The 20,129-nt window shown below is 48.9% G+C and overlaps 1 protein-coding gene across 1 annotated transcript; it reads right to left on the bottom strand.

The window, feature by feature from the left end:
- Positions 1 to 1,348: 1,348 nt before the first annotated feature.
- Positions 1,349 to 17,811, bottom strand: ARRDC4 (arrestin domain containing 4). The gene is made up of 8 exons (XM_080651686.1): positions 17,363 to 17,811; positions 12,539 to 12,605; positions 11,975 to 12,122; positions 9,485 to 9,587; positions 6,550 to 6,806; positions 5,640 to 5,802; positions 4,419 to 4,573; positions 1,349 to 3,907 (listed from the first exon to the last, which is right to left on the bottom strand). Exons 1-8 carry the CDS (start codon positions 17,649 to 17,651, stop codon positions 3,851 to 3,853), a joined length of 1,239 nt encoding a protein of 412 aa, XP_080507812.1. The 5' UTR covers positions 17,652 to 17,811; the 3' UTR covers positions 1,349 to 3,850.
- Positions 17,812 to 20,129: the final 2,318 nt, after the last annotated feature.

Here is a 20,129-nt window from a genome sequence, read left to right as displayed (position 1 = left end):
TGCTTAGCATCCGGCTCTGTGGTTTCGAGCAGGAACGGTTTCCCTAACTTCGCTGGAGGCCGGGGACTCAGGACATTTTAGAGGGAGCAAGGATCCGGCAGAGAATGTAGGTCAAACCTCCGGGTTCTGTATCCTCATTTGTAACATGAGGGCCTTGTCCTCGATTCTTTGGACTGTCCTGCCTCGTTCTAAATTTTACAGCCCACGACTTTCCGATATGAACTACATATCGCTAATGAATGTGGCCTCGATGTTAGAATAGTTCTGTGACAAATGTTTTAATTTATGTTGACTGCAAATGCGGATGCGACCTGTATTTATTATTGATTTATTGAACACCATCTCACATAGTATAAACACTTGAGGAGTATTGGCAAAGGTTAATTTTCCAGGACTGAGGGTTTGGGCAGGTTTCTAATTCCTTGTATAAAACATATGGCTTGCCCAGCCGGCGTGGCTCAGTGGTTGAGCGTCGACCTATGAACCAGGAGGTCACGGTTCGATTCCTGGTCAGGGCACAGGCCCAGGTTGCGGGCTTGATTCCCGTTGTGGGGCGTGCAGGAGGCAGCCGATCATTGATTCTCTCTCATCATGGATGTTTCTCTCTCTCTCTCTCCCTTCCTCTCTGAAATCAATAAAAACATATTATAAAAACAAAATACCCCCTCCCAAAACAACACATATGGCTCTTGTCTATGGGAGTATTTAGTGGAAAGGGGAGGTTTATTTAGGTGCGTGTCCCTAGTGTGCGTGGGCCCACCGGCTGTCCACCAGACCTGCTAATCCATCCAGGGTTTTGAAAAGTGGCCACTACATTTGGGGGTAAAGGCAGATAATGCTCTGTTAGCCACCCATATAGCTTACACCTATTACTCCTCTTGCCTGCTTCTCCTACACTGATGTTGGGGAAACCGAGCCCATTGTAAGAACGGGCTCAGATGCCCTAGCTGGCTTGGATCCGTGGATAGAGCGTTGGCCTCTGGACCAAAGGGTCCTGGGTTCGATTCTGGTCAGGGGCACGTACCTTGGTTGCAGCCTCCTCCCCGGTCCGGGCCCTGGTCAAGGCTCATGTAGGAGGCAACCGATCCATGTGTTTCTCTCACATCGATGGTCTCTGTCTCTCCCTCTCTCTCCCACTCTCTCTAAAAATCAGTGGAAATATATCCTCGGGTGATGATGAACAGCAACAAAAAATAAGATAAAAAAGAAACAGGCTCAGACCCTCTGGACACAAAGGCATCCTGCCTGCAGTGAGTGTTGGTTTTATGGTACTGATTTCCCTTAGGTCTGTGACAGTTTGAGTCACTGTCACACGCAAACAGAACAAAAGAAAACCAAACCAGCAGCTCCCAGCATCGTGATCATTTTATTAACAAAAGGAACCCACAGGGTTCAAACAAGAGTACAAAATACAATCTTCGTTTTTTCCCCTGTGGGTTAAATTACCACATTTTTAATAATAAAAATAAAAAAGCGTTCATAGTCAACTTATCAAAAACACAACCCCCTGCCTATTGAGTTTCTTATTGGGAAAAAAAAAAGTCCTACCCACAGAGGATTTTTTTGTGTGCCAGAAGTTTCACATTTTCCGTTTCAAAATTTTTGCATCAGAAAGAAAATTCTAAGGCCGTGGTTTCTTTGGAAACGAAACAAGCAAATACAACAGCTAACTTTTTACCTTCATTTCCAAGTGTTCTCTGTCCCGGTGTAGAATGATCCACATTCATAAAATCTGGGTAAGGAAAGGAATGCAGTTTCTGGTGGCAGTTTGCGGATAGGAATGAAAAAGGCGAACCCCACTTCTGAGGTCTTCTCTTAAAGGGCTGTGTCAGCTGCGCTTCCGTTTTCTGGGTTCGCGTCATGATTTCTCTAACCGAGGGGAAAAAGCAACCCAAGTACTGGCTTTTGATCTGGAGCCAAATACTGAGACCTTCTCTTACTCCTCACGCTTCCACTTCATTCTTCACTGTGTCTGGGTGTCGTGGAGATGGATCAAGTCTGGACAGGGCACGTGAACTAACTGAGAATTCAACAAGTAGTGGGAGGTGATCTCTTTAAAAGGAAAACCGAAACAGTATCGACAGGGAGTAAACGCAGATCCCGGTTTTACAGCGAACACCAAAACAAGCAGAGTCGGAAACCAAGGCAGGGAAATAGCGCTGTGACAGTTTCAGTCCCACGCACGCGTGTTGGTGTAACCCTCTTGCATCGCGGTTTTTAAACAGTGGCTCACACGGAAAGACATACATGAGGCTTCTGTGACCACAGAGCAGAGAGGGGTGAAAAAACATACACGTATCTAATGTTTGTAGAAAAAATCCCTGATCAGGTGGCTGACTAATTTTTTAAATTCCGAATTCAACCGGAGAGAATATTTTTTCGATTTCCCACCGAACACACTGATTGGAAGGTAAACGGTTCTGTTGAATGAAGCACCGGGGTTTCTCGATCAAACCCTAGGTCGTGGAGGAGACCCAAGGCCTCAGCTGGTCCCAAGTCTCCGTCGAAGGAGCCCCACCTCCCGTCCCCTCCTGTCCAGACACACTCCCAGTCCACGGAACCGACAGACGAGAGGACAGAGCAAGGGACCGTGAGACGACGACTGGGAGGGTCCAGGAGGGGAGGGAAAACACTCCTCAGAATTTTAGCAGCGACACTAGCCTGCTGGTCTCACTATCCTGAGGTTAAATGCTAATCAAATATTGCACCAAAACAAGAAACGAAATCACAGTTTAAACAGAATCACTGAAGAGCCGGACCAACGCGGTACCAGGCGGTGACGGTCATCAGGAGCCACGAAGTCTTCCCCACAGGAAGGAAATTCATGCCTTTTTTAGAAATGGCATACCTACCCTCTTTGACTTTGCATTTATTTTGGAATACCCTTTGGTATATATATTTATCGGCGAACTTCCATCCAACGCTAACTGTAGGGGCTTTTTCCCTGGGTGCGGCAAGACACCACTGCAACGGAGAGACTCTCCAAAAACTTGTCAGCCTGAGGCTTCACACCAATCCGATCACCCCCTAGAGGTAGGTTAGGAGAAGACCTTCTTTTTCTCTTTCTGGAGTAGTTACCAAGGCATTCTAAGGATGCAACATCCCCCCCCCCTCCCTTCTCTGACATGCTCCTATAAATAAGACGTGAGGAAAAGCAAACACTATCCTGTCCAGGTGCTTAAAGAGGGTAAAAGCCCCAGGCTTCCACAGACGGGTTTCCGTGTGGAAGTTCATCTTTCCCCTTGGAACTGACGGCCTTGGGAGGGACTCTAACTGCTCATCCCTACTCCACCGCCCACTTACAAACCACATGGCCAACCAGCCCCGGGGAGAGTGAGCGCTGAATGGCCTCATCGGGACCTCCCGGGACCCTGATCTCAGGAAAGAGACTTGAGTCCTAAGGGGTCGGGGAGAAATCAGGCGACCCCTGGCTCCCAGGCCCTGCACATCCCTACGCTTCCAACTTCTCCAAAATCAAGTGCCCTCCCAGCGCGCCCATAGAGCCCTGAAGCTCTGGATCCCTTTGGCCCGCTCTGAGCTCCCTCTGAGAGGCGCGCTGCCCTGGTCACGCACATTCCTGGCCCCTTCGCTTACTGGGTCCCCATCCCCATCGGGACTCCGTTACACGCTGCGGCTTCCCAAGGTCACCCACTCTTCCACGGGGACACTCGGCCCTGCCATCAGCCCGGGCAACAGTCCCGTCGGGCCCTGGAAAGTTCACGTAGTTTTTAATTCCTTGGTGTTGACCTATTTATGTTCTTAAGCGAATCGTCCCTCCATAAGTCCCCCAGAAGGCGGGGGAGAGAGCCAGCGTTCTCCGGTGCGGGTCACAGTGATCTCTGAGGTGCGTTCAGAGAATGAAGGAGACAGGCTGGGCCTCTCCTAGGCGACTGGGATGCGGATCGACCTGCAAGAGAGAGCAGCCCGGTTACTCCTTGATGACGACTCCGGGACCTGTTTCTAAGGACGCGATGGGGAGGACCACGAAGCCCCCGGAGGCGCTTTGATGCTCTGTGGTCCTCGGCCACGTCCCACACGGTAACGGAGCACAAGGAAAGTGCTCCATTGGAGAAGGTGGCCAGTGACACAGCGCTCATCTCTTGTCACCGTGATAACAAAACAAAACCGAAACTTCTTTTGAATATGGATCCCCTACTACCAGGGGTGGGCAAACTTTTTGACTCGAGGGCCACAATGAGTTCTTACACTGGACCGGAGGGCCGGAACAAAAGCATGGATGGAGTGTTTGTGTGAACTAATATAAATTCAAAGTAAAGGAGCGGAGGGGAGAGCAAGAGAACCGGATAGAACAGCCGGATCGGGCCCGTGGGCCGTAGTTTGCCCACGGCTGATAGGCGTTAGCAACAAAGGCTAACGCACAGACAGCACAACGCAGGATCTGCTTTCGCTCTGTTTACCTCTGAATAAAGAGGTGGAGGCTGAAGCCGGAAGTCCTGGATGCAGGCGAACGCGGGGCAGCCGGCTTCTCCCTCCCAGGTGGGCGGCCGAGGGTAAGGCGGGCCGTGCCTGGAGACTTCTTCCTCTGACACCACGTCCGTGTAATCCGGGGGAGCTGAAGCGGAAAGGGCGCGGGACTAAGACACCGTGCAAAACCCAATTCCACGAACCCCTCTGAACTCTCACGTGAACAAGAAATCTCTCCTAAGCTGACGCTAAAGCAGTGGTAGGCTCCCCTCTGATCAGCACGTTTTTGTGCACATTGCACCGAAAAGCAGTTAGGAGCGTCTGCTTGGATGAAACTACGAACACTGATGATACTCTATGCTTTTGAGGTATTATAATCTAGGTTAAAAAAAAAATCATTGAAATGTGGCTACAGCCTGGCTGGCGTGGCCCAGTGGTTGAGCGTCAACCCATGAACCAGGAGGGCACGGTTCAATTCCCCGTCAAGACACATGCCCAGGTTTCGGGCTCGATCCCTTGTATGGGGTGTGCAGGAGGCAGCTGATCCATGATTCTCATCATTGATGTTTCTATCTCTCTCTCACTCTCTGAAATCAATAAAGATATATTTAAAAACAAAAAAAAGAAATGTGGCTACAGAAAATACACTGAGTGGCCAGATTATTATGATCTCTGAACGCATAATAATCTGTCCACTCAGTGTATATCCTATATAATAAAAGGCTAATATGCAAATTGTCCCCTCAACCAGGAGTTTGACCAGCAGGCAGGCCGGCCAACCGCCCATGTCCCCTCCCCCTGGCCAGGCTGGCCGGACCCCACCCATGCACGAATTCATGCACCGGGCCTCTAAAATATACACACACACACACACACACACACACACACACACACACTGAGTGGCCAGATTATTATGCGTTCAGAGATCATCATAATCTGGCCACTCACTGTATATGACACTGTACTTTGATGCTGACTACCTTTCGTTGCTTTACTATTCTACACCAGAATCAGGGAATGTAGACTTTATTCCCGGGCAAGCTAAACTCTCAGTGGCTTCTCGTACAACTGCCCGATGGGTTTAGGAAGAGGAAGAGAAAGCGTAGTTATGGTGGCAGCGGGAATTCCCATCTGAGCGCTCACTATGTTCCACATCCTATTCTTAGACACTTCGTGTGCAAAGCTTCATTCTGTGCGAACCCCAAACCCTTTACCTTCGGGTTGTTCCGGCAGCGCCAGGGCCCACCAGCTCATGTCCACGCTGAACTGGCTGGCCATGCTGCAGTTCCTGCTGGCAAAGCCGTTGTACGGGACCGTCCCGATCACTAGGGGCAACTCCAGCATCAGTTTTTTAGCACCAGGGATGTGAATATACACCTGTTATCAACAAAGAAAAAGGAAATGAGAGACAGAAAGCCACCAACCACCTCTTTGGCTCAGTGGATAGAGCGTCGGCCTAGGGACTGAAGGGTCCTGAGTTCGATTCCAGTCAAGGGCACATGCCCGGGTTGTGGGCTCGATCCCCAGTAGGGGGCATACAGGAGGCAGCCAATCAATGATTCTCATCATTGGTGTTTCTCTCTCTCTCCCTCTTCCTTCCTCTCTGAAATCAATAAAAGTATATTTAAAAAGAAAAGAAAAGGCACCAACAAAGTTAAACATTACAGAAATTGCTGGTTCATTTATTTTTTCATAGAAGCAAATGCCTTTGTCGCCTGCCACCGCCCCGTAGTACAATTGTCCATTGTCCAGACCCAATAAAAGGAAGGACAGACCGCAGGAGGAGTGCACCGCATACAGTGCACACACAGGGACGGGGAACCGTGGCCTTAACACACTTCACTGCTGGTGAGCATGGCTTACGTAATAACCATAGAAAAGGGAGTACGTGTCCTTCGCTACAACAAGCACCTGCAATGCACCTGCATTCTGTCATGTCATTTAGTGAAATCCCGTAGGGGGTAGTTTGGCTCAAAAGCTAAGGCCAGCGCTCAGCTGGTTCCCAATTTGGTGCCGTGCTGCTGACCTGAAATGACTAGGCATCAAGCGTGCATAGTCCCAGGACCGCGGCACCGTCACGGCTCCATCCTGTGCGCTGTTGGTTTTCCCAAGAGCTCTGCTTACCGCCAGGGAGTAGTCCACTCTGATGATGCAACAGTCCAGGATGGACGGCGGGAGGGGCGGGATTTTGAGCATCTTCCCGTTCCACGTGTCGGTGCTCCCGGAAGCGATGTGGTTTCCTCGCACGTTGGCGACCATGTGCCGGACGGTCTTCGTTTTCCCACTGGCCAAGTACGTCTGGGTTTGGAAAATAGCGGCTTTGGGCACAATCAGGCGGGAGGAACAATTCTCTATTTCTGCATAGATTGGAATAGCTTCTCCTAAAATGGAAAAACACACACAAATAAACAAACCTTTAGAGACTTTCCAGGAAGTTCTCCCCACGGTGGAGTAGGGCTGTGACCAAGGAAAGCTGGAAGGTTAGCAACAAAACTGCAATAAGTTTTGAGAAGCCCTGATGGAAAACGTACTGTAAATCTGAGTCGGAGGAATGAAAATTCACTGCAGGTTGTGGCGGACGCTGTTTTATTATTGCACTAGAGGCCCGGTACATGAATTCATGCACGGGTTGGGGGGGGGCAGTTGGGGGCGGGGCTTGTCGGGGGAGCGGAGCCCCAGGTGGTTGGTCGGCCAGGCCTGCCCCCTGGTCAAACTCCCCGTCAAGGGAACAATTTGCATATTAGCCTTTTATTATATGGGACTAGAGGCCTGATGCATGAAATTCATGCAAGAGTAGGCCTTCCTTCCCCCAGCTAGCTTCCCTCTTCACCTGGGATCTGGGCTTCCCTCTGGCCGCCGGCAGGCACCCGGCACTCGGGCTTCCCTCGCAGCCCTGGCTTTATCTGGAAGGTCGTCCGGAAGGATGTCCAGTCTAATTAGCATATTTATGCTTTTATTATTATAGACTAGAGGCCCGGTGCATGAAATTCGTGCACGGGGCTGTGTGTCCCTCAGCACAGCCTGCACCCTCTCCAGTCTGGGATCCTTCTCACAATCCAGGACTGCTGGCTCCCAACTGCTCGCCTGCCTGCCTTCCTCATTGCCCCTAACCGCTTCTGCCTGCCAGCCTGATCACCCCCTCACCACTCCCCTGCCAGCCTGATTGATGCCTAACTGCTCCCCTGCCAGCCTGATTGCCCCTAACTGCCCTCCCCTGAAGGCCTGGTCACCCCCAACTGCCCTCCCCTGCAGGCCTGGGTCCCCCCCAACTGCCCTTCCCTGCAGGCCTGGTCCCCCCCAACTTCCCTCCTCTGCCGGCCTGTTCACCCCTAACTGCCCTCCCCTGCAGGCCTGGTCACCCCCAACTGCCCTCCCCTGCAGGCTTGAACACCCCCAACTGCCCTCCCTTGTAGGCCTGGTCCCTCCCAACTGCCCTCCCCTGCTGGCCATCTTGTGGTGGCCATCTTGTGTCCACATGGGGGCAGCCATCTTTGACCACATGGGGGCAGCCATCTTGTGTGTTGGAGTGATGGTCAATTTGCATATTGCTCTTTTATTAGATAGGATTATTCACTTCCTAATGTTGTGATATTAGGTTACCAGTTCTAAAGTGATGTAAATGACTGATAGCTTTAAAAATTAAGGTGAGACATACAAGTTAATGATGAATGCCATATTAAGTACAAAAGATCACTAACAAGCTCAGTGCCCACCCAATTAAAATCTGCCCCACCCAAAGAACCCAGCCTTGGTTTTTAAGGACTAGATGGTAAGGCACACATAAAACAATGCATGGTGGGCGAGTTTTACATGCACATGGTACGCCCACCATCCTACCTACCATCCCCCATTCATTTCCGATAAGCCGGGACCCCGGGGTGGGGGCCAGATCCCTGGAACGGAATCGGGCCCTTCACAAATGGGGAGTTCTGATATCAGCCGGGCGGTTAAGTGGCCAGTGTTCTACATTCTAGCCCCGAATGTTTGCATTCCCAGCGTGGAATCAGAATGCCTAGCAGTGCTTTCATACGAGAGCTCTCTTCTGAGCAACACTGCCCTGGACATCCTTTTTTTTTTTTTTTTTTTTTTTTTTAAATATATTTTATTGATTTTTTTACAGAGAGGAAAGGAGAGAGATAGCTAAAAACATCGATGAGAGAGAAACATCGATCGGCTGCCTCCTGCACACCCCCTACTGGGGATGTGCCCGCAACCAAGGTACATGCCCTTGACCGGAATCGAACCTGGGACTCTTGAGTCCGCAGGCCGACGCTCTATCCACTGAGCCAAACTGGTTAGGGCTGCCCTGGACATTCTTTTACATGAAAACAAGATGCCAGTATTTACCCACTCTTCCAGGTGTAAGAGTAACAGGACCGAAGTCAGGGATATCTGGCGTTGTACTGGAATCTACTTGTCCACTCAAAAATACTTAATATCAATGATTTATTTTTTAAAAATATATTTTTATTGATTTCAGAGAGGAAGGGAGAGGAAGAGAGAGTGAGAAACATCAATGATGAGAGAGAATCATGGATCGGCTGCCTCCTGCATGCCCCCTGGGGATCGAGCCCGAAACCCAGGCATGTGCCCTGACCAGGAATTGAACCGTGACCTCCTGGTTCATAGGTCGACGCTCAATCACTGAGCCATGCCGGCCGGGCTAAATATCAATTATTTACATTAAAAACAGCAACATTTAGCTGAAACCGGTTTGGCTCAGTGGATAGAGCGTCGGCCTGCGGACTGAAGGGTCCCGGGTTCGATTCCGGTCAAGGGCATGTACCTTGGTTGTGGGCACATCCCCAGTGGGAGGTGTGCAGGAGGCAGCTGATCGATGTTTCTCTCTCATCGATGTTTCTAGCTCTCTATCCCTCTCCCTTCCTCTCTGTAAAATACCAATAAAATATATTTTAAAAAAAACAGCAACATTTATTATTCATGTTTTAAAATAGTGTATACTTCAGAAATGACAAAACACACTATTTAAGATCACTTAAATTTTTAGCTAATAAAGTGAATGGATCTGCCATGTGAATGTTCAAAACATTGCGCTTACCATTACAATATCCCTTCCTTTCGATTTTGGCACTCAGCGAGACCGGACCCGAGGTGAAAAGCCAGCAGCCAACCATTTTCTCTTGAGTTTTCAATACAGGGCTCTTGGGAATTTCAAATAATAAAACAGCTTTAATTAAACTAGTCCAGGAAATTCACAAAACCGAGCTTTAATTAAACTAGTCCAGGAAATTCACAAAACTTAGAAAATGATGTGATTCTTCATGACAGAGTTGTAAAGGAATGTCTTCCAAAAGACAGATCAACCTTTCTCATCTCCTGTGACATTTCAGGTAGAATACTTACCGAAACACGGAGCATTGGAAATCATTCCCTTTTTAGGAAAACTAAAGTGAATGTTCAGATTCAGATTAGGGTGGGACCATCCTAGTCATTATGTTTCTGGGAAATGATATAACATCCCTTACAAAAGCAACCAGCATTTCTAGGGATCCCTATTAACATGTGAGTACTACTTTTTAAAAATATATATATTTTATTGAATTTTTTTTTACAGAGAGGAAGGGAGAGGGATAGAGAGTTAGAAACATCGATGAGAGAGAAACATCAATCAGCTGTCTCCTGCACACTCCCTACTGGGGATGTGCCCGCAACCAAGGTACATGCCCTTGACCGGAATCGAACCTGGGACCCTTCAGTCTGCAGGCCGACGCTCTATCCACTGAGCCAAACCAGTGAGGGCAGAACTACTATTTTATTTTAAGACTTTATATGGAGATCAGGTCAAAGGAGAAATGGCAGAAAAATCAATCATCATCATGTTCTATGTGTTTTGGCATTTAAACTGTGGAATAAGCCAACTGCCCTTTTTCCTCCCCACTTACTTCCAAATGCATTATTAGGCAGACATTTCCAGTGTTTTTAACTGAGAATGGCTTTTGGTTTCTGTGTAATGGCAGGAAAACATACCCAGGGTTATGGACCCAAATGATTACTGAACACACCACCTCACTTTCCACTCCACAGTAGAAAGGAAATGATACAGGACTCAAAAGGCTCGGGTTACAGGATGCACAGATCACAAGTTCATTGTAAAGCCCAAAGTTACAATGTTTTTCTTCTTTGTTTATAGAAAGAATAGTAGCCCTAGCCGGTTTGGCTCAGTGGAGCATCGGCCTGCAGACTGAAGGGTCCCAGGTTCGATTCTGGCCAAGGGCACATGCCTGGGTTGAGGGCTCCATTCCCAGTAGGAGGCAGCTGATCAATGATTCTCTCTCATCATTGATGTTTCTATCTCTCTCTCCCTCCCCCTTCCTCTCTGAAATCAATAAAAATATATATTAAAAAGAGAAGAAACGATAATAGTTTGTTGGGGTTTTTTTTGGCAAAAAATAAAATCTCTTTAAATCATTTGCCACAATGGTCCCATAAATAGTTTACTTCCCAATTCGAAGTAGTTTTTAAAAATATAAGACACTCAGCATTATCAGTTTTCAAAGGTGTTAAGCCGGGGGTAAGCCATAGCTATAAACTGGATCGCTGGGTGCTGGTTAGTTTATGATTTGGGTCTGAAATGTGCAAATAGGGCATATCTGTTAATATTTTCACAATCTAAAGGTGAACATTAGAGTAAGTTCTATTCCATTTTCATGCGGAAATAGAGTTAAACAACTCCTCTAACTCCTGGCTTTTTTCCTTATCTATAAAAGCACTGGCTAAAAAAGAAACCTCCCATATTAAAATACATCTTTGTGACCAGTATCATGATGAAAAGTTTAAATTATCCCAGTATTTTTTATGAAGTAAAAAAAAAAAAAAATCATTCATTCATATTGAAATGAAGAACCATTCGGTCCCAGTAGCTATCATGAAAGTACAAGGTATAATTTTATATGATTTTGATAATGTGGGTTTAGATAAAAGAATCTCGCTCATTAGCCCCCATCACGGCCGTTCTGTTGTTACTTATAGCCCAGCCTTTCTCCTCGGACTACAGTATTTCGGGCGGTTATTAGAAGTTCAATGCTGTAATGTGGCCAAATCTGTCATAAGGAAATGATAAGTGAAAGGGTCCCCACACAGCTGCCTGCACTTACTTAATGTTAGAAAATGACACGCGGGATGGCAGGATGCATAGCATAATGGCCCGAGCCTCAGTCACAGGCTGGGCATGATTAATGCTCTTGCGTAATTACTGCTCTCCAACCTGCTATTATTGGAGGCTTGAGAATACCCCAGCCCCGTGCGTGTGGCGGCTCTGGTGGAAGCAACGCTCTCCGGGTACGCGTTATTATAATGTTATTATTAAGCCTTATTCATGCGTTCCCGCCCGCGTCATTGGTTAACACACGCGATTTGTAATTTGCTCAACCTCGGAGCACGTGTGTAGGATGAATGCCTATGGGTTACGAGATCGTATTGGGAAAGGGACAGGGGCAGATCAGCCCTAAACTGGCTCGGTGTGGATTCCGCCACAGAGGGGAAGGAGGAAGAGAGGGCAGGGGCCGGGAAGGAAGGAGGAAGGACTTACGAGTAACGCTGGTGTGTTGACATCGATGTGACTGATCACCTGGAGATCCCGCTTGACGCTCTGATCAGGTAGCTTGGGCCTTTCCAAAACCGCCCGCACGCAGTACTGAACGCGGCCGTACTTCCCGGTGAAGGAGGTTACTAACAGCCTGAGCGCCGCCAAAGAAACGAATGTCTAAGTTTACATTCAGGTAAACAAAACCAGAGCGGGCTGCAAGAGGTTAATGGGGGGCGGGGGGGGGGGGGAAGGAGGACCTATGTACTACCTCCAGCAATAAAGATTAAAGACACATTACACACACACACACACACACACACACACACACAAACGCACGCACGCACGCACACGCACACACCAGGCAAAGCTCTTAGCATGTTGGTTTGTTTACAAGAAACATGAGTGAGAGCGGGGGCGGGCCCAGGAGCCTGAGCAGGGGCGGGTCTGTTTGGGGGCGCTTCAGGGTAAGCAAGCGCACCTGAGAGTCGGAAGGTACCTGTACCCACACGTGTGGACGGACGGGGGGCAGGGAAGAAAATGTTAAGAAGTTACAGTTGTCCCACTTACTCAGATGGGAGTTGAAAGCTAAATGGAAATTCGTGTTTTCCAGGCTGTAATAGGAGGGTGCCTTCACCTAAAAAAGAGGAGACATTTTATTTTGACTAAGGTTAGGACTAGGCCAAGAAGTGTCACCACCTAAGTCAGATGTTTTTTAAAAAGGAGGTTTCCCTGGCTGTAATACCTGGTGTACTCCAAAAAGTTCATTGAACGGAGATTTCGAGAATTAAAATTTGAATCAGTTTGTACCAGGTTTCACCATGTATGCAGCTTCTGTCTTCAAATAGACAATTACACAGGTACCAGCCAGAAAGTGTGAGACCCCAGCGCTCCCATATGCATAAACGTGTGCACACACATGCATGTGTGTATGCATAAACATTTGTATACACATAAATATGTGTGCACATGCATGTGCATGTACATAAACATTTGTATACATACATGAATGTATATACACAAACGTGTATACACATTGTGTAGTACATAAACATTTGTATGCACATATATGTTTATACACAAACACGTTTACACACTTATGTGTATGTACATAAACATTTGTATACACATATATGATTATACATAAACATGTGTACACACACTTATATGTATATACATAAACATTTGTATGGATACCACCCACTCTTATACTAGCACGGGTATACCAGCATCAGTACACTGTTATGCTAACATCAGATACCAATATTAAATCTGACTGAAAACGAACTAATCAAAAAATACATTTGTCTATTTTAGGTATATCACAAAAGTCAGGCTGTGTACTCCTTGGGCAGAGGTGGGAAAAGAGGAGAAAAATTAACTTAGACTATTATGCATATTAAGTATAATACTACACAGCCAACAGGACCAGTTATTAAGCGAGAACCACGTATTGATTATGTTCCAGGTCTGCTGATGAATGGGTGTCTTGGTGGTTAGCTTGGGATATAGAGAGGGGCTTTGCCACGCGAGGCCATGACCCCTCCTCCTGCTCGGGGTCAGCCAGCTCCACTCTATTTCACACCGAGGCTTATCCCTGGTTGTGGGGAGGCCGAGATGCAAGGTGTGGACGGACCGCGAGAGGCCACGGGCCCTGCGGGCGCTTGGATGAACGCGCAGGTTGCACCTGTGTGGTTCAGGTCCAAGGCCAGCTCCACGCTGGCAGTGCTGGTCCGGGGCCCTCCAGGGAACCTTGTAAACATTCCCTTCTTCCCACGCTCTCGGAGGTTCAAGTTTACAATGAAATTCCCTCCGGGGGGGGGGGGGGGTGACCACGACAAAGAAAGGGCCGCAGAGACTGAGAACGCTCTGTCTGAGCTTTGCCTGGCCATTTAATACGACTGCATCCATTCACTTAAAGCAGTCAAAAGGCAGAAGTCACTAGTGAGACGGGGTAGTGTTTCACGGGCGTTCTAAGACCTTAAACCAGCTCAGTTAACATTTCAACCTTGTACTTTTAGAAAACAGGAACACCCACCGTCTTGGCCCATTGTCCCCTGAATCTGTCCCCAGTTTTCAATGTGTGATACATTGGGGAAAATAAACAAAACATTTACCACTTAAGGTCATTCATCTAAATCCATGGGGGTGGGGGGGGTGGTGACTTGGAGACAAAAGGAACAGGTCACGGGGATGTGAGCCATGGTAAGTGACAGTGGAAGATGGAGTCCCAGCCCAGGTGTGCCCTTGAACCTGAGCAGCGAAGCCACGCCACTCACTGCGCAGCCAGCCAGGAAAGGCTCAGGGCAGGCCCAGTGCTCCTGAAAGCTGGGTTAGAGTTCTAATTTGTAACCACTAGGTTACTGAATATGGCAACTTTATATATATATATAAAACTTTTTATTTATACACACACACACACACACACACACACACACATATATTATTGATTTCAGAGAGGAAGGGAGAGGGAGAGAGAAAGAGAGAAACATCAATGATGAGAATCAATGATCGGCTGCCTCCTGCTCGCCCCCTACTGGGGATTGAGCCTGGAACCTCGGCATGTGCCCTTGATCAGAATTGAACCCGGGACCCTTCAGTCCCCAGGCCGACGCTCTATCCACTGAGCAACACCAGCTAGGGCTGAATAGGACAACTTAAAGTACTGTAAAGTGTTTAAAAGGGTGGGTTTCATTTGTGGTCAAAGTTGATAGTGCTCAGGTGGCAGGCAGTTGGCCATAAGGATGAATAACTTCAGTCCTCAAACAGGGCCATGGGAGGAAGGGAGGCTAGACACCTGGACCCAAGTAGTGACCACGGAGTGCTGGAGCCTGAGGGGCCGGGGACTGGCACCCTGAGGACCACAGCCATCGCATGTTGGGGTTGGCATGGAGATGAGTGCGAGGGGGCTCAGATGAAGGGAACGGCAGGAAGCAGGGCATGATAGACGTGTGGGGGAAGTGGTCCAGGATTTCAAAAGTGAGTAAGAGGGAGAGGACGTTCCCTCTTCAAGACAAAACTAACCAACATAGGAACTGTCAATGGTTAGAACTTCGGCCTGCAGACTGAAAGGTCCCGGGTTCGATTCCGGTCAAGGGCACATGTCCGGGTTATGGGCTCGGTCCCCAGCAGGGGGCGTGCAGGAGGCAGCGGATCAATGATTCTCTCTCATCATTGATGTTTCTCTCTCTCTCTCCCTCTCCCGTCCTCTCTGAAATTGATAAAAATATATATATTTTTAAAAAAGGAACCTTTAAAAGAGACGTGTAATCACCTCAAAACAAACAGGAAAAACAATTGAGAAAGTTGATAAATGTGTGGGTGACAGTATTTGGACTCCAATATTTGTTTTCGTTCTCTTTCCCTTTCCCTTTCCCTTTCCCTTTCCCTTTCCCTTTCTCTTTCTCTTTCTCATTTATTTAGAATTTAAAAGTTTCCCAGGCTGACTCACACATCCTTTCCATATGTCATGGGGAGATGTTCCATTTGCTAATGGTCTTACAGCCAAAGCTCATAACTCAGGCACCGCCCTTCAGAGTTAGAGGGGGGCTCAGGAAGGATGAGGGGTGCACACAAGGTCACCCTGCCGGTGGGTGACCAAGAACTGAAACCAACTCTCCAGCCAGTCTTGTCTCTCTACCACAATTTCGCAATAAAATTCTGAAGAAAATCAGTCGCCATGAAAATAAGTAGTTGGGTTAGATGAGCAATGCCCAAGAATGAGCTGAGGAGGTTTTCTGAAAACAGATCCCGGGCCACCCTTCCCCCAAACTCTCAATATTTCTGAAAATCTGTTCGGATGATGGCAATCCCTTAGGTTTTGGAATGAAGTGATCCTGAGAATCTGTGACCATGCAAAGTTGCCGACTTCTTCCAAGCGTCTTCCAGATACAGGAGTGACCTCTTTTCATTTCTGTATGAAAGCCACTAAAACTATGATTGTTTTTAAAGTAGAACATATTTTTGCCAATGTTTGTTATGATGCCTTCTGAAAACAAGCGAGTCAAGTTGTTTAGATTTGGACATTCCATCCCATCAGAATGAAAACACAAAATTTGACTTGTGAATCATAATGTTATTTGTTAGCCCAGATTTTAGCAAAGTATTTTTTTTTGGTAGTTTTTTTTTTTTTTTTGCAAGGTAGGTCTAACTGCTGTTAATCTTACATCTATTTACTCAGTCGTCATGGGCCCAGAGACAGAGTCCAAAGTCCTTGACAAAAACAACTTCTCTCCCCACGGCCCTTTCAGCCATCCTGAGAATCTGTGGTCTCTTACCTTGGGGAGGCAGGTGGGAGCTGATTGCCCCCGGAAACCACATTCATGATGAAAGGCACAAAGGCAGGTAACAGCTGTCACCTAACACACTGCTCTTGGTCATTCAAAAGAGAGCTTTGGCCTTAGCCCATTTGGCTCAGTGGATAGAGCGTTGGCCTGCAGACTGAAGGGTCCTGGGTTCGATTCCGGTCAAGTGCACATGCCTGGGTTGTGGGCTCGATCCCCAGTAGGGGCGTGCAGGAGGCAGCCAATCAATGACTGTCATCATTTTTTTTATTGATTTCAGAGAGGAAGGGAGAGAGGAGAGAGAGATAGAAACATCAATGATGAGAGAGATGCATTGATCGGCTGCCTCCTGCACTTCCCCTACTGGGGATCCAGCCCACAACCCACGCATGTGCCCTTGACTGGAATCGAACCAGGGACCCTTCAGTCCGCAGGCTGACACTCTATCCACTGAGCCAAACCAGCTAGGGCCCTCCAGAGACTCTTACCATGTCCAGACCCTACTGTCTCTAAAGGGATGGGGTGGGCGGCATGAAAAGGGAACAAAAACAGCAAAAATAATGAAGAAAAAGAATGAAAGGTAGAGGCAGAACTCTTAAGTGACCCGTGCTCCCCGGAGAGGGACACCAAGTAGGATGGCCAAGAAACACTTTCTTTGAACTACACCCGCCAGACATGTTTTGCTAATTCACCATGAACCAGCACCCAGATTCAGGACTGGCAGAAGGGGAGGCCCATAAAACACGGGGCGCCAGGGTATGGCACCTCACACACTCTGGTTGCGCCCTCCCTTCCTCAGGCCTGAAGGGACAAGACCTGGAGTCCCAGACGCTGGGTTCCTGACAGTGTACCACACGTTTCCATGACAACCGGTTCACTCCCAGAGCAGTCCTAGAAGGTCTGGGATGCCAGGTAGAGGGATGCAGCCACCGCGCGGGACCTCCCCGGTGCTGTGAGGTGTGGGTGGGGGTGCAGGCATTGTTACCTGCGCGTGACCGGCGAGGGCGAACCCCTCCCCCCAACCCGAGCCTGCCGCTGCCCACCCGGCAGGTGGGCATCTACCGGCGCGTCCCTGCTGTCACCCGGACCTCGGGGCTGTCCCCGCGCTCACCAGCAGGGGCCTCGCGCAGGTTCAGGCGCACGTTCAGGTATTCCACCTCCGAGGCGGAGGCCGGGGCTGCGGAGCCAGAGCTCGGGCCCCAGGCGGCAGTGGCGCGGCCGAGGGCCTCCAGGCGCAGCGCGCTCAGGGCCACGGGCGCGGCCGCCTCCAGCAGCACATGCCCCGCCACCGTCTCGCCGCTCGCATAGCAGCCCTTGCCCTCGTCCTGGAACACCAGACCCAGGCTCTTCACGCGACCCTCGGAGCCCAGGGCCGCTGCCGACCCCGCTTCGCCGCCCATCCCGCCGAATAGATCGGCAGCGCCCGGGATCCGGGGTCGGGAGGAGAGCGGCGCCGCTGTCACGGGCGCCAGCCGCACACGGAGGGCCGCAGTGGCCGCGGTGCGATGCCCCGTGTAGCCCTGGCGCGCCGTGGGGCCTGTCACTTTAACAAACCCCGCTGGGACTGGAAACCGGCCGGGACAGCCCGCCCCCGTCGCGCGCCCATAGGTCGGCGGCGAACCCCGCCTGGTGCCGATTGGTTGGAAGTGGCTACTGAGTCATTTCATTGGCGCCCCATGCGGTGGCTGGCGCAGGTAGGCAGTGCGTGATCGGCCCGTAGTGACCTATGGAGATACGCAGCTGTGCACGTGCACAGACCGCTTATTGGCTGGGGCGAGGCACAGCCCTGGGGCACTGACCAATAGGGAGGTGGTGCGCCCATGTGGACAGACAGTGAGAAACAATATTCGGGAGGGAGGGGGCGGAACCGGGAATCCCAGGGCTTGCGGCTTGTCACCGTTCCTATGGTTACGGGCGGGGGCGGGGTTTCTGGCACATGGGGAGCGTTTTGCTGGAGTCACTGGGTTCAAACAAGAACAAGAAGTTGTGGCAGAACTGGCTGTGGTTATGATTACATCTGCAGTTTTCGGGAGGAAATAGATGTCCTGGAAAGTGGAACTCAGTAACATTTCCTTATGGGATTTGGGAACTTGAATGGGCAAGGTGGCATGTAGTAGCCTCCAGGCTCCCGAGCCCCGCTTCTCTGCACTTTCAGAATTCGCCCTCTTTCCTAGGGTGGGAATTAAGGCCTCGGCTCCCAACCATGGTGCCACTCGAACCACTTCTGCTGGGCTCGCAGCCTCTCTCAGATGGGAATGGCTGGACGGGTCATTCTTCCTGCGGCAAATAAGGTCAGGTCATGAAGCAGGTTGTTTCTAAACCAGCCACCCCAGTTTCTGCTCCACCCAAAAGGATTTCGTGACTTCAATATCATAGACCCAGAAAAATGTCCAGTTGTTTGGATGACTGGTCCACGCCCAGAGCTCAGAGCTCTTTCACCCTGTCCTCGGTCCCATTGTTTTCTTTAATCTTCCCTTCCTTATCCATTCCATCTAGCATAGCCACCACTATCTGGCCATCATTATTAACCCTTTTAAACGCGTCCCTTACAAAAATTCCAAGTCAGTGAGCTAATAATGATTGCTTCATCTCATATTGAGATTTAAGACCTTGCCTAATATAACTATTTCTTTCTTTTCTTTCCTTTTCCTTTTCCTTTCCTTTCCTTTTCTTTTCTTTTCTTTTCTTTTCTTTTCTTTTCTTTTCTTTTCTTTTCTTTTCTTTTCTTTTCTTTTCTTTTCTTTTCTTTTCTTTTCTTTTCTGACCCTTTTCTAAGGATCCCAAACTAAAGGTTGCTCTACTGTTCTCTTTGAGCTTAGATGATTAATGTGAGACTTTATTTTTATTTTTTTAAATATATTTTTGTTGATTTCAGAGAGGAAGGAAGAGGGAGAGATAGAAACATCCATGATGAGAGAGAATCATGGATTGGCTGCCTCCTGCAAGTCCCCCACTGGGGATGGAGCCTACAACCCAGGCATGTGCCCTTGACCGGATCGAACCTGGGACCTTTCAGTTCACAGGCCAACGCTCTATCCACTGAGCCAAACCGGCGAGGGCTAATGTGAGACTTTAATAAGGCTTCACGGTGCCAGGTTTTCTTATCTCCTCTTGAAGGAAGTGGGAAAGGTCAGAAAATCAGTCCTGCGTAAAGTTCAGAAATAGCTGTTCTTCTCTGAGCGTTGTATTGATCTAGACTAACCTCCAACGAGTGCTTAAATGCCTCTTACAGACGGGCCTGATGTATTTATTTGCATATTGTCCATCACCCCCACTTGAAATGCAGAACTTTCTCTCATCATTATTGTTCCCTCTGGTACCTAACCCAGAGTTGAGCATACAAGAAGCGCTCAATAAATGTTTGTTGGCCTTCTCAGAATCACAAATGATGAAGTGGAACGAATAACCAAGATGAGCAAACAATGAAGGAAATACCTTCAGATACAGAGTCAGCATCAAGGGTCAAATGGAGAGTCTTAAAATTCTAACTATACCCCTGCTCCAAATTTCTGTTCCATTTCCCGGATACCTGAAGTGGCTGTCACTCAACACTCCGTCTCCACTTGGCTGGGACCGTCTTAGCTCTGGCTACATAGGGACAACCTAATGAGCCAAAAGCCTGTGGCAGACCACAAAGAGACCGTGCCAGTCTCTGAAATGAGGGGCATGCTTCCAGCCTTCAGCACCCCTCCACTTGAGAGAGCAAATAGGTCTGAACACACACATGCAAGATCCCTTGACTGCTAAGGGCATCCTAACAGCATTTCTTAAACTGAAGCATGCGTCTGAATCCATAGCATCTTGCAGCAATGCAGACTCCGTCTCCCTGGGAGAGCCGCTGGGAGTGGCAAGTTCTTTGGGGGGTTCTGCTGAGAATG

Source organism: Plecotus auritus (genome assembly GCF_963455305.1).
Source record: "Plecotus auritus genome assembly, chromosome: 15".
Taxonomy (NCBI): Eukaryota; Metazoa; Chordata; class Mammalia; order Chiroptera; family Vespertilionidae; genus Plecotus; species Plecotus auritus.
The sequence above is the reverse complement of the archived record's forward strand: the minus strand, read 5'-3'. Positions and strand labels throughout refer to the sequence as shown.

What these genes read in the sequence shown, in the direction of transcription:
- ARRDC4 (XM_080651686.1), bottom strand. Translation starts at nt 17,651, where the DNA reads ATGGGCGGCGAAGCGGGGTCGGCAGCGGCCCTGGGCTCCGAGGGTCGC. An exon ending in CCTGCGCGAGGCCCCTGCTG is followed by an intron (nt 12,606 to 17,362) that starts GTGAGCGCGGGG and finishes CCTCTTTTTTAG; the next exon opens with GTGAAGGCACCCTCCTATTA. An exon ending in GCTGCCGGAACAACCCGAAG is followed by an intron (nt 4,574 to 5,639) that starts GTAAAGGGTTTG and finishes TTTCCGCTTCAG; the next exon opens with CTCCCCCGGATTACACGGAC.